Raw genomic sequence first — 15,265 nt, 5'->3', positions numbered from 1 at the left:
GCCCTTCTGATGTGAAAAACCACCAAAAATGTTGTGTTACATTAAACTGGCAAAAAAAAGCGATAGGTTTGAGTAAGATTTTTTTTTTCACTTCTGAAGGATTATATTTTGCATATACTTGGGGGGGGGGGGGGGGGTGGGGCAGGTCTCTGAAACACCAGAGAGGTCACCAGGCTGAAGTACTACGTATTTCTACATCAAATGCACTTCAGAGACATTTTGTCCAATGGCAGAAACCCTCCATGCGCGCTGAAATGTAAAAGTTTGAAGTAAAATCAAGAGTTCTCATTACTCTTATACCCAAAAGTCAATCTATATGCTAATCAACAGCTGATGAAAAATAATACACATTCACAATTTCAAATCAGTTCCCTGATGAACAATAGAGTGCTTCAATCAGCTGGAAAGAGCAAGAAAGCTCAGGATAAAAAAAAAACCTGCCTTAATTAGCATTTTCCAAACAGTGGTTTGGAATGGGTATTAACAGTCAAACACGCATACCAATCAAATTCAGAGTTTCACTTTCTTATTACACTTTAAACATCTGAAAACAAACATCAACATTATGAAAGTATTTACTCTCATAACATTGCCCCTTCAAAGCAAAATTACAATTAAATCATTGCCACTGATATGAAAAGCAGTGAGAAGGAGTCATTAATTCTCATTAGGGCAGTGGAGACAACTTCCTCTGCTGTACATTTAGTCTGGCGGAAGGGCACTCAGAGCCTGGAGAGACATGTTTGGGGGCTGACCTGAACGTCCATTAGTCATCATCTACAAATGCCTCATTATCATAATGAGCGGTTGCCTGACGACTGGTCGAGGCAGAGCGACGCAGATAACGCTCTGACAGACCTGCAGAGTGAGTTCTCCATGACCCACTCCACTAGTTGCAACCTCTCCAGCTCAAGTCACGACTCTTTATGGCTTTTGAACATCCCAGCCCTCGCTGTCAGGCCATTATGGCAGACGTCAGTGCCTGCTTTTAGGGTAATTTATGATGGTGAAAACGGGGGTGGGGAGGATGTGGAGGGGCGGGGGGGGGGGGGGCATGACTGAGGCCGAAATGTTTGACTACAGCTGTTGGTTTTCCTTTCAGGCTTCTAAAGTGCAGGAAGCAAAGGTCTGGTCAAATCACGATTATTTTTATGGAAAACTATTGCAGTCATAATCAAGATTTTTTATTTTTAATGTTTGACTTTTCATCACATGTTCTATTTGTTGATAGAATAGAATAGAATAGAATAGAATAGAATAGAATAGAATAGAATAGAATAGTTGATTCTATTTTAGAAGTGCTACGGGTAAAATAGTTCCTGAACTCTTCCTGTCTTAGAAGGTTTAGATATTCTAATGTTCTAGTTTGATAGTACCTATCCACTCTCAGGCTGACTGAAGCCTAACAGAGGACACTTTCCAATCTACCAATCAGATCACACTCTCTCACTGGGCCAGCTGATGCACGCCCGTAGTAATGCCTCTTGGTGAAGCCATACACTGTGAAATTACATTCCTCAAAAATCAGGCCAGTTCTGTTTATTTGATGTTTTATATGACCTCTCAGGTGAACGCTCACCCATAAACCACATCATTAGGTCTCATTGGAGGACTAAAAACGGCATTGTTTTAAAAAAAAATTAACTGTCCGAGCCAGCCCGGAATACCATGAAACCATAAATTTATAAAAAGAAATTTAAGTAGCCCGGCAAGCTTGAACAGTGCACTTTAGTCTGCATTCTCAGGAATAAGCTCCTCAGAGGGTTAGCATACTCGGGGGTCAGCGTCCTTACAATTACCTTTTCATTTAGGCAAGAGTCACAAAGAGGGTTTTTACAGCGTTGAGTGCAGTCTATAGATCAGTCTGGGAGCCTAATGACTCTCCGTGGTCTTATCAGGAAAGTCATCAATGCTTTCGAATTGTACTGAGCTCTTACCATAAATGGCATTCTTACAGGCAAGTTAAACCAGGTACCCAAAGAACGTTATGCAACTAAACACGTTATAGATTTGAAAAACAAAACCACAATAAATGCTGGTGTTGTGTAATCTGTTCTGAATCACTCTGACATTCATTTCCAGGAGGTACACGGTCGTTATGATTTTTCTGCTCACATGTCAGTTAGCATTTTTTTTATATAACTATCCACCTCAGTAGGTGCGGTGCTTGTCCTTGGCTCAAAAGGGTCAGATTCACACTACAACTTTCATTAAGCAAACCCTTTAATTAAGTGTGTTTGAAACTGACTGAGAAGCCCCCCCCCCCAAACGCAACATCAAATACAACCCCGGTCAAAAGTGTCCCTCTGACTCCCTCAGGCCTGTTTCAAATGGATCTGATTACATGTAAATGAAATGAAGGATCCTGTTGAGACCACCAAGACCCCCTTCCTTAACCTCTTCCCTCCTCCTCCTCCCCACAGGGCTCCCTGACCTCTGCAAAGCCCTCTTTCTCCCTCCAGGGTGCAGGCAACCCCCCCACCCCCACCCGGGGGACAGCGGCCCACAGTAGGACCATGGATTGGACGATACACCTGGGAAAGCCTAAATGGGGTAAAAAAAAAAAAAAAAGTCTATTAAGGAGACAATGCGTTTCGCCATAATCACCTGCGTCTTTGCCTCCACCCCCCCCCAACCCCTCCCCCCCCAAACCCCCTTTGCTGGCTTGTGGTAGACAACACTAACCGCAGCATTCTCCGAGAGGTCATCGAGGGTGCTCATTTAAATAGAGATGTGTTAATCTATTTTCTAGAGTTATGACCTGTCAAGACAGGCCTCGCCCGTCTACCGTCAATCCCTGCTTCTTCCCCATGATTCCAGATAGCAGGGGAATTGTAGGCCTTTTTATTGATCTCTGGGAAGGAACAGGAACCATGTGCCTGAGGAAAGAGGATGATAATGCTGGGACTGCCTGGCAACCGAGTTAGCCACATGCCACATGGCGTGTCCTGAATGTATGTGCAAATTGATCCTGCTGCTACAAAGTTAGCTCCCTTTTTTTTAACAGATTATAGAAGACCTGTTATGTGAACCTGAGGTCTCTCTTATGGATATCCAGACACGATTGTAGTTGTGTGTGTGTGTGTGTGTGTGTGTGTGTGTGTGTGTGTGTGTGCAGGTTGGGGGGGGGGCATTATAACACTTCACGAGATGTTGTGGATCAAGACAACTGTCTGGGGTTCAGACCCCTTTTGATTTACACACTCCATTTCTCCATATCTTTCCTCCATTTCCTCCCATTAACTTTACGGCTCTCTGTGTTTGAAGATCAATGGAGAAGGACAGACTGCCGGAGGGAGAGAAGGGTGCCGCAGGCCCAGAAGACAAAGCTCCGTCTCCTCTTGGCTCCTGCTCCGCCAAAACTGGAATTAGGACCCTCAGCCAAAGGCAGCTCGGTGCTCTGAACACACCATGTGAACGCTGTTGAACAAACAGAGCACCGTAATTACTGATAAAGGACATGTCAGCTCCTGAGGGAATCTGTCCAGTGAGGATCCTAGAGAAGAGAGTGGCAATCAACAGAAATCAAGCACAGATCTGAGTGGCGCACGTGCAGTAAAGCCTTGAGATGTATCATGGGTTCTGAAGCTGTCTCGAGACCCTCTCAGCATGAGAAGGGATCTGATCATGAAGTGATTAGAGTGAGTATAATCATAATATAGTCTGGTCAGTGAGGCACAAGAGGACACTGATTACGCTTCAGTAAGATTACTGAGTCTCTCCCCGAGAGTGTAAGATTCGAGGAGCGGAGTGCAATACAGAGACTTTGCTTTCTTATCCATTCAGCGCTTATCCAAAATGCGTGAGATACCGCTGGGACGTCGGTGCCTCCTTCAGTGTTCTGAACCCGCCCGCCGTTGGCCCGGACTTGCTCAGTCATCACCGCTCTTCTCTGAGTCACAGGTTCAATGGGAAGCCACGGATTCGACAGATGCCGCAACAGCTGAACGGAAAGACCCCATTTTGTCGGGCGGTGGTAAACGTGCGGCGGAGCCGGGATAACGTTTCACGTTAATAAACAATAAATTAACGGAACAAGTGCCTCTTTAATGTTCTCCTTGGGAGAACAGCGTTGACAACCTTGGCTGGCATTTTGGAGAACTGTCGTGATGAGCTGTCAGTAGAATGGGAGCCTGTGTTAGCTGTCGGGTTTTTTGGGAAGGGAGGAAATGGAGTGTGAAGAAAATATATTTTCATTATTCTCAATCAGGGTTCTATAATCCTCCAGAGCATTCTGCCAAAGAAATGTGTGGATATTTATGGTTTACCAAGGATGAAGTGACACAAAACATTTACGAAGGACATTCATTTATTGCCTTCAAACGTCCCTAAAAAATCCCATTTATTTATGTATTACTATGACGGTGTACCGAAGCCAAATAAGTTGTTGACATTCATTTTGCTTTTGATTAAACCCTGGGATAATCATTTTTGACAAATATTCAGTTTACCCATACAAGCAAGTCAGACTTTCATTCAGTCTCAGTGCATATGTAAGGTGAACTGGAACAAAGTCTGGAACAAAGAGTTGTGTTAGACACACCACTATCATTAGAGTCAGGTCAGTGAATAATATTCCTTTCCACAGGGCCGGTAGCAGGTCCTGAAGGCTGTACACACACAGACACAGTTTTGCCCAATCAATACTAAACAAAGCCATTAAGTCAGAGAGACAGAGACTGGAGGAGAGGGTGGGGTGGGGGGTGGCATCCTATTAACCATCTGGGCAAAGCTCTAAACATTTAGTATATACGACAAACCTCCATGCCAAAAAGAACCACATAATGGTCTCACCATTTCGAGGTAAAACTGCTCCAGCTGAAATTTCTCCACCCTTAAAGAGAGCTCCAATCTTTTTTTGGGAGGGGGGAGGGGGTTTGGCGGTGCATTTAGGCCCAGGGTGTGGATGATATCCACCAGTTGTCCAGGTATTAAGTTTACCAACTGGGTCTTGTGGTGACCTGAGCAGCAGGCCTTTTTCAAAGGCTGATGATCCCTGTGTCATCCCTCTGTAAGACCAGAGAGACTCATTGGACCCTGGAGAGTAAGCAAGGACCATGACTAAATCAACACAGACTGCATGCCTTCCATAGTCCACTGTCTCTGGCCTTCAGTTTTCCTGTTTTACATTGGTGCACTGACCTTGAAGGCCATGGCTACCACTTATGCCCTCTGCACAAGTGCAGATCTACATTTGAACTTATGTTTAACATGGCCGACATACAGTTAGGTGGCATCTGCCAAGACAATGAACTTTGGAACCCTTCATTCCATGATGCTTGGCTTGAATTCTAGAATGTATTCTTAAATTCCAGAGAATGGTTTATAAGAGTAATGGTACTATATTTGAAAATTTCACTGATGACACAGACAACAATTACTAAGAAAAATTATGCATAGTTGTATTACAGGAATTTATGTTCCTAATGTATTCCCTTAAAAAAAAATAATGATTTCTTTATGAAATCTAATGGCAATTCATAGATAACAAATATGTCTTTGAAGTTTGGCTGTTTGTCATTATTTTCTAGCTTCATTGCTGTGCTTGTACATTTACAAACACGCAATGATAGAGCAATTATGGTTTAAGCCACAAAAATGAAAAGTACTTTGGGCTGATATTTTTGTAGACGTCTGAACTTCATTTGAACTGGATAAAAAGAACATCTTGAAATGTGGTATTGCTAATTGCACAAAATAGTTCTTGTTCCCTTGAACTGAGAGAGATATGAGGTCACAATGCACTTTAAATACACTTTACTCACAGTCTTCAGGCTTAGCATGGTTTCAGTGATGTTTCAATATTGCTTACATAATATTCAAACAACAGATAGCAATTAGCAGGGCAAAAATGTCTTACATCACTTAATAAGATTGGCATGTTCTAGGCTAATTCAAAGTACAAAAAGAAAAAGAAAAAAAAAAAAAAAAAAACGATCCAAAAACTGTATTACTAAATAAGCATTGAACCCTGAACTATGACGTACAAAGTACAAAGTTCTTGGTGCTGCCTCATAGCATTAGCATTAAAGAGCATTGAGTCCAAGCGTTTGAACTTTATTAAACGCTGGTGTGATCCAACAAAAGGCCTCTCTGAAGAGCATTAGTGGATGTTTTCAATGTTAAATGATCTGTTGCTGGTGGGGCAGACATAGGAATGAAGCGGTCTGCTCTAGAAACACTGATATACATCTTCTGAATGGGCAGAGAAAATAAGCCATGAGCCGTCGAGCGAGCCAATGGAGAAAAATTCCATCTGGTCTCTCTTCCAAACAGACACCCTAACCTTAAAAAACCCTAATCTCTTTCTTTCCATCACTGATATGGGCAGACACAGAATGGAAAAATAAATCTACAAATATGGCATGTTGCAAAACAAGCCAAAGAGAAAGTCATTAATTCATGCTAGGGCACAACTGATGCATACAAAAATTTGAAGACAACACCTTACAATGCTAGAAGCACTTTGGTTGCTGGTGAACTACAGTGTAAGGATGTGGTACCAGAAAAATATAGGTTGGTGCCACAACCATTCACACAGTACCTGAAAGACTTCTGAAACATCTCCTATTCACCCCCCCCCCCCTTTTTTTTATTACTCATTGTTAAATGATGTGCATGTTTAGAGTGGTATTTAAACAGCTGGATTTAAAAAAATTGAGAACACCCCTGAGGAAATATCAAAAATTGTATTTCAAAACTTTCGCATTCACATCCGTCGTGAATCAGGCTTGACTTGGCCTGACTCATCAATAATGACACCTTGTCATGGGAAAGGGTTGATTAGAATATTTACATTCTTAACTGTCATGACTTTGAGGGGTGACAGAGGGGTGTTGCATACACGCCATGGCATGCCGACAGTGAGTTTAGCGTTTGGGTGCTAGATACAACAGAGACGGCAACCAACCAGAACCAAACTCCTGAGAGGCATAACTGAGACCCAGAATTTCTCACTCGGTTTGATACCATTAAGATAAAATTCATGACTTCCCAACAGAGGATTAGGCGGTATGACTGAGCCAAAAGTCAAGACTGTTTAATCACAAAGTTATCAAGCTAATTAAGATATCCTGTTTCATAGTATATCTCTACACTGGTTATCTGTGTTTCCATGTACACATTCAACAGTCAGACACATTCGTGTCTATCTGATCCAACCCATAAAGAGAATATATCGCTGCCTGTTAACTTCCAAAATGTTCTTTGTCATGAGAAAACGCAGTCATTCGGAATAATTAAAGTGATCTGGACGGTCAGATGACCGTGGCTCATACAGGGATGTTGTTTATTTTTGTTCAAAACTTCAAACAGGATATATCCTCGGGAGTCCGAGATTTGTAACGTCCAATTGCCCTAAACGCCTTAATTATATAATAACAGTTTATCTCTGTTGTTTATGCATGGAACGGAACAGAGGCCACAGACATAAATCATGTTTCCAAGTCTGTAACTGTTTGCTAAAAGAGCATGATCTTTGTTTGCTTTTCTGTAATGACACGACTCCACACACTTCCCCATGTTTCTATTAACTAGCACGTGTCTTTTTCAATTTTGTTTTTTTTTTGTGTTTTTTTAATGTCTCTCATTACTTTTTATGACGTTAGTTGTTGTGTTCTTCGTTAGTTTAATCCATAAAACCATAAGCGTTTTAAGTCTTTCAAATGACTGTAGTAACTCAAGTAAAGACAGAGATAAGATGGTGGTTTAAGGCATACATTTAATAAAGTGTAAAAAGATATAAGACCAGAGATGAACATACTTGACATTCTATTTACAACGGTTGCAATTTACAGCTAACAGGTTATCAGTACCAGGTGGAAAAAGGTAAAGCATTTGCTCATGCATAATTCATATGCTTCATGTTTATCAGCAGATGAGCCTGTACCAAAACTGTCCCCCCCCCCCCCGCCCCAGACAGTCTCTCTCCATCCGTCACAACTTCCTTTATCTTTTAATTAATTTGCTGCTTCAATCATCATTTTATTCAAGTCTCAATTTCTAATCCATGTACGTCTATCCAAATATATTAAGTTTTAAATATATTTTCATTTAAAAAGTAAACCATGTCTGTTGAATGCACATACACAGAATTTACCATGTAGATGCAATACAGCAGAAGTTTTGTTCTTTTTAATAAATACAGAAAATGGCTACAGAAGAAGGACACAATGGGGCTAATTCTGATACTTTTCAATATTTTCAACAATGGTTCAATCTGTGAGAAAGTGCAGGGAAGAGGGAGTTTGCTGAACGTACAGAGTTCCTAGCTCTCCTGGTTAAAAAAAAAAAATCCATTCACCCCGACTTAAACAGGATTAAACAGTGCAGATGAAGTCTATCTAAGCACTTGGGCTGGAATCAAGGGAGGCCAATTTGATTGGCTGCGCATCCCCTGATGAAGTCCATTCAACGCTCTCTCACACCGTGGTCATGAGTTTTAAAGAACCTGACCGGAAGCGTAGGATCTTTCTCTTCAGGTTATGGGAGGCCTTGATTTTGACAAAAGCCTTGGCCTGGCCTGAGGATCCCGTGGCTGCCTGTCCACGTTGAGGCCAGTTCACCCCAGCACTTCCTTCAGAGTCACTGCTAGTGCTGCTCTCAGCCACATAATCACCCTCACTGACACTGGATTCGCTGTCCCCAAAACAGTTAGTGGTGTAGTTGCTCCGTTCGTCCTCGCTCGTATCCAGGATGGTTGAATGAAACAGAGAGGCGCACTCAGCCGAGTACTCCGAGTCGCTGCCAACGTAGGCGTAGGGGCTGGTGAACTGTACATTCGATGGTAAGTACATGGCGGACATCTGACTGAGCATCTCCCGTTTCTGCCTGCGATGGGCTCTCCTGTAGGCCTCTTCATACGGTACCTCCGTGATGGCCCGAAGTCGGCGGTAGTCATTTCGCTTGTACTTGGGTTTGGCCAACACCACGTCTCTTCCATGGTGTCCGTGGTGCCCATGGTGCCTGTGGGAAGATGATCTGCCTGTCGCTGATGGTGTGTGCCTCTCCAACACTCGGCCTTCTGGAATAGGAGCCGGGATCCTCCTAGCCTTGCAGGAGGGCTTTTTGGAAGCTTTGTGCGGTAGAGGAGGATCCTCCAAAGGGCGAGACTTCCTAGACCCCGTTCGATGCCTGTCTCGGTTCGCTTCTACCGCCAGCTCCCCATGGGCCTTGGGTTTCGCTGGCGTGGCGTTCTTCACCTTGACGATCTTGACATTCTTGCCTCCTCCCTTTCGGAGTTTGACAGACTGTTTTTGGGCTGGGATGTACTGAGCATTTACCATGTGCCCGCCTTCATCTTGGCTCTGAGATGATGACCCCAGACTCATCTGGTCGGGTACCACTCGGTCGTCTTTTTTACCAGTACACGAAGGGTCTGAAGCCTGAGCTTTGGGGCTCTTGTTTGGAGTGCCTGTCTTCATTGTCTGTGTTGATTTATTGTCTTCCTTGGTGGGATAATAAGGAATCTTGCTGTGTTTGGGGGAACAAACTGCATTAGGGCTGCCAGGATCCTGGAAATCCTTAGGCGCCATGGTTAAAGGTTGACCTTTATTGTTCAGAGAGCTTTTCTTTTTCAAGAGACTGTTGGTACCAATGTCACTGTTTATTAAATATCCATTTTGAGGTTGGTTTACAGAATAAGAAGCCCCACTCTCAAAGAGTTCTCCTTTGGACTCGACAGACCACTGTCTCTGAGGAGACATTGTATTAAGTTCAATGTTAGCCGCTGCTGATCCTTGTAAACTTGTCTGCCAGTTTGGCTTAAAGTCAGGGGTCCATCCTTGTGGCTGTGCAGCGGCAGGCGTCCGCACACACAGACTGGCTTGTCGTAAAATGCTCTTGGAAGGGTCTGTATTAATGCTTGTCCTTGGTTTGTTGGTCCTTATGGGCTGCGCCCTTCTCTGGAGTAACCCAAAGATATAATTGTCCAGTCTTTTGTTGGAGGGCGTATGAGATGCTGTCCAAGACGCGTTCTGAGATGCCAGCAGCTGATCAGACTTCTGGCCCTCATCCGAGGCATCGGGAGCCTTTGAAAGGCTGCCTTCGTCTTTCAGATGGTTGGTTATGGACTGGAAAAATATGGGACTCTGTACTGCCACGGCGTGGAGGGGGCTGGGGTAGCGGTACACGTCTGTCCCATTCTTCACAATCAGGTCACAGTGGTATTTGGACTGGCCGTCAGACGAGCCATCCAAAGAGGGAGAGTAAGGGGAAGAGAGCGACCTGCGGACTGTTCCAGAACCCTGGTCCTCACAGTGGGCTTCACATTCTGTACACGCAACGAGCTCGTCTGCAAAGAGTAAGATAAGACAGACAGTCAGAGCTTTACCAAATGTGCCACTGCATAGAGATATTTCACAGATTTATAATAGCTTTCCTTTTCAGCAGGAATTAAATAATAATAATAAAAAAAAACACACACACGCACAAATACATTATGAGCAAGACTATCCACATGGTTAGGTACAGCCTTACTAGATTAATATTCTGGAAGGATTAGTTTCAAAGTGTTAGCATAAAGAAAGCCTTGTAGCTTTCATTTTCAGTTTTGTGGCTTTAATTTTTCCGTTACTGTTTATTTGTTTAAACATTTCCTCTGTGTTCCTGATAAAAACTAAAGGAACTCAGGGGGGTCCAGGGTCTCTGCTCTGCTGAGAGGGGCTGGTTGGTTTTGACATGTAAATGAACCTTTTGTCTCAGTCTTTATCATAGGTGTGGCAGAGAGGAACATCTATGAAGCTGTGAAAATATTCCTGCTGTCAGGCCTCAGCTCTACCAGCTCTGTTCTCTACTGTTTTTACCGCACTCATTTCGTGTGTTTTCAAAACGCATTCCGCCGTTGGTGACAACACAACTTGAATCATCCGAATGAATGGAAAGCAATAGACCCCTGGAAAACCCACTCGCCTTTCCACTTCGCAAAACACAACCAAAACAAGGTGTCGGCTGAGGCCTTTACTAACACAGGCAGCACTGCGTGATGTTTTCACAAGTCAAAAGAGCTTAAGAATCTAAACTATCATTAAACAGACAAGGGAAATGGGGTTTAATCCTTTACTGCCCGGACAGCCGGTCAGCAAAAAGGGGGGGGGGGGGGGGGGGGTTCTCACCTGAAGGTTTGGGTCGCCCCTCAGAGGCACACAGCGATGTGTCGAGGGGGGCACAGAGGCAGGTGCTGGAACGACAGCTGGACAAACACTCGCTGAAGACAGAGTTGGAGGAGTTAGAGAGAGAGCCTGAAGCCCCATCACTCAGCTCATAAAAACCTGGGGTGTAGAGAAAGAGAGAAAGGGGGAGAGAGAGAGAAAGAGACAGAGAGAGAATGAGGAACATTTTAGAACTCTGATTTCGCACCCTAGAGGGAAGGAGCCGTCATCCAGAAATTTATAACGTGACAGACTGAGCTATTAAAAGAATGTGTTCCAAATCTGAAGCACTCAAAAAAAACAAAAAACCAACCTTTTTTTGTTTTTGAGTCCAATGAGAGAAAATCTCTCATCTTAAATCTGCATTTTAACTTTGCCTTCCTCTATCCCAGCAGGCTACTTACAATTAACATTTAAATCAGCTTTGAGGTAAAGAGCTAATAATTCTGAGTAGAAAAGGTCTAACTGCTCTTTACAAGTAGTTTAAGAACAAACTGTTTTAGCAACATAATGTAGATATTCAGAAGAAAGAACAGACATATGCAACCAATTTCCACTTATATGGGCCTACAGGCATTGCCATGTCAGCTATTCTCCTAAATGACCTTTCCTATTTGGAATGTAAACAACTCAGCTGGCTAGGCAGCTAGCACAGGCTGCAGATTGCTCACAACTGTTACCAAATAAGTTCTTACACAGAGAGCCAAAGCTAAAGCACTCTGTATCTGAAATTAGGTCAAATATACAGGCTAATATTGTCTATATTTACTGGGTGGGTATTGCATTATAACTTGCCACATATCCAAACATCTGAGTTTCATCTGAAATGATTTTCATTTCATTATGACCTTGGCAGGTAAAAGAAAATCAAGTAAACTGACATGCACATCAGTAACAGGCTCTATATTAATATATTTTTCTTCCTTTAACAAAATTTTCATTTTGCCACACCCAAACTGATTCATGTGAAAAGCAAATTATTCCATGAGAAAACCAAAAGATGTCAACACTGGCACACTTCCAATTTCGTCTTCGTGTGCGGATATTTAAACAGATAAAATTTTCCAGAGTATCCCACACCCACTCCTAAATGTCTCCCATTTCTGATCCTACCATGAGTGCTGGTTTACACACACACACACACACACACACACATACCTGAGCTTGGCCGGCTGTCCATCTCCGCATGCTCATGTGTTGCTTCTGTGTCCAGACGGAGGTCACTGATTTGTCTGTCCAGCTCCTGCAGTTGATTGATCAAACCAGCGTCCCTCCTCCTGAGACAGTTCTGTTGAGAGGGGAGGAATGGGTAACAGTTATCATTCATTTCCACATCACAGAAATGCAGCACAAATCCCAACAATGAGACAAATGATGGTGCTTCTGAAAACTGTTGACAAATGAAGCAGTCTTTGTTGTAGTGTTTGGTCTTTCAAGTACTGGTTACATTTAATTAACCATTTGTTGCTGACTTCTCTTAAATAATCAGGTCTCATTGGATTTTGAGTCTAAATCCATTTAACTAGCCTCCTCATCACCCTTGCTGGGCTTATGGGAATGATGAGGGAACACACTGGTGTTGTATAATGGACTAAATTAGATTCACGTCTGCTTGGAGGGGGCACTTGGCGAAAGCACGCTGGTTATGTGGAATGGGTCACATCTGACAACACCCGGATCATGTGCTGCATTCCAAATTAAGTGTGGCGAAACAGCAGACCAGTAAAAATGCAGCCCCCTCAAAAGCTCAGTGGCAACACTGGACATCACTTCAAATGACCAACCCCCCCCCCCCCCCCCCCCCCCCCCCCCCCCCCCCCCCCGCCCCTAATCAGAACCGTTATCTGTTGCACATTTTGACTGCCATTTGCTGACAGGACAAGTAATGCAACACAGATTCTGGGCTATATCGAGTCGGGCCTCCTCTGCAGCAAACTTGCAGCCCATAAAAACTGAGCTCTTGACAGCAGAGCCAAGGGTGATTAATGCGCTCCAGACTCAGAGCATGCTTGGGCTTTGGAGACCATTTTAACACAAAGTGCCATTTGCAGTACAGCCCGACAGTCATTTCTGAAACGGCATCAAATTAACCTCACACACACACACACACACACACACTGTAGATTAGGAGGGGCAGGGCACATTCTTAATTTCCTGTTCTGAATTATTTTAGTCACATTTTTGCCAAAGATAATTTTGTGTGTGTGTGTGTGTGTGTGTGTGTGTGTGTGTGTGTGTGTGTGTGGATTAAAACCTTCAGAGAAAATGGAACAGAGTCTCCTGATAAGAAGTAACAAATAACCCATGACAGTCTAACTATGTTACAAATAAATTACTGAGGGTTGTCCTGTGTGTGATTTAACAACAGTACAATCCCTTTACCAAAAACTACAAGGAATAATTTAATATTAAAAACACAGACATTAAGAACATGAGATTATATATCTATCTATATCTATATCTATATCTATATCTATATATATATATATATATATTCCTAGCTGTGTAAAACTTTCATAGCTCTAATACCACTCTCTTACATTACTTCAACACAATTTCTTCACTGAAATTTCTCCTTGAGGAAAAAGCCTACATAACAAATTGAAACCAGGTGTGTTTTGGCCAATTGTTCATTTAATCTCAAACAACCAGCCTATAGCCCCTTGGCATCCTTTCAGAACAGCAGGGGGTAGGAGATTTGCTTGTAAAAGTTAATTTCTGTCTCCCCATCCTTTGTAACTCATCAACAAATCTCATTCAAGCAGCTGGACCCCCTTGTAGACTGCATTAGTACAAGAGGAATTTCCTACATCATCCAGGAAGTTTGATTTAAATAACATTCTGTCCCTTTTTATCGCGGCTCTGTTATTCTCGTGATCGTTTCTCAAGCAATACTAAAGCTTTCTTGTCTTCGAGCGAATTGGCTTTCATATCGAACTAAGGCTGTATGGCTGCCAAAACTATCAGCGTGATCCACCTCATTAACAGACTACGGGAATCGAGCAATTTATGTTACATTAACTGATGTAACTAATTAAACAATACATTACCTAAACGATATAATAAATTATATCAATGTAAGTTAATAGACTAGATCCACATTGTGTATATCAAGTCAAACTAAACCACTGTAGAAAAGTATATTTTTCTTAAATTTTACAGATCATAAAAAAGAGCTGCAATTGAAAAGACAAATGCAAACAACTGTTACGCAACTGTTATCACACACTGGGAGAAATGTGGCACTTTCAGGACAGAGTAATCTAAATGTGAGATGCTGCCTAAAAATCCTTTATGATATGCGATAATGACTAAATACAGCACTTTTTTTTTTTAACTATATTGTTGCTTGCAGGTATCTTGTCTACATACCAGCTGTTTTCTCAGCAATAAAATATTCTCCTCCAGAAGTTTTTCCTCTGTGCTCAGGTAGTTCTCCTCAGCTACCACACACACTTTATCCTCTCCAGTTGCACTGACACTCTCCCTATGGTTTAAGACATTTCGGACCAGTAATTCCTGCCTCTGTCGAAGGTATTCCAGTTCACCCAGTCCTGCGAGTGTCGCTTCCAGCCTCTCTCGAGTCCGCACGCGATCCAGCTCACCCTCCATCCTCTCTCGGACACATATATCAAATTCCTTCCTATCCCGTATCAGCGTAAAATCCTTAGAAGCTATCATCTCTGTTAAGGCAGTCGTCTGCTTCATAGTATCCAGAGGCAAAAAAATAACTCAAACCATTGGTTTGAAATTTGTTGCCTTCTCAGTTCACTTGTCAAAAACTACACACTCGTCACGGTAGTGAGTGTGAACTTAGGTTATGTATATATTTTAACATGATCTCGCAAAATCCAATGAGAGGCAATTTACTCAAACTTTAAAGCATCCTAAAAAAATCCGTACAAAGTACACTGTCCACTGACGCTGTCGTCCTGGTAGATTCCAATGACTTTTTCCTGCATGCACTCAGTAGAACAAAATGAAAACGTAAATTTGAAAAAGACAGTATCATGGAAGATAGGAGAGAGACATTCAGCTACTCCTCGCGCTGAGCGGACTGAGGGATCTGAATAAGTGATACAGGCGTTCAATCAATCCTCTACTTGGAGGAAGCCCGC

The 15,265-nt window shown here is 42.7% G+C and overlaps 1 protein-coding gene across 1 annotated transcript; it reads right to left on the bottom strand.

Moving 5' to 3' along the window:
* Window positions 1–8,350: 8,350 nt before the first annotated feature.
* dact1 (dishevelled-binding antagonist of beta-catenin 1) lies at window positions 8,351–14,916 on the bottom strand. Its single transcript, XM_030783728.1, has 4 exons — window positions 14,520–14,916; window positions 12,306–12,435; window positions 11,112–11,267; window positions 8,351–10,291 (listed from the first exon to the last, which is right to left on the bottom strand). Exons 1-4 carry the CDS (start codon window positions 14,853–14,855, stop codon window positions 8,421–8,423), a joined length of 2,493 nt encoding a protein of 830 aa, XP_030639588.1. The 5' UTR covers window positions 14,856–14,916; the 3' UTR covers window positions 8,351–8,420.
* Between the last annotated feature and the right edge of the window lie 349 nt (window positions 14,917–15,265).

Source organism: Chanos chanos, chromosome 1 (assembly GCF_902362185.1).
Source record: "Chanos chanos chromosome 1, fChaCha1.1, whole genome shotgun sequence".
In the NCBI taxonomy this organism is placed as follows: domain Eukaryota; kingdom Metazoa; phylum Chordata; class Actinopteri; order Gonorynchiformes; family Chanidae; genus Chanos; species Chanos chanos.
The sequence above is the reverse complement of the archived record's forward strand: the minus strand, read 5'-3'. Positions and strand labels throughout refer to the sequence as shown.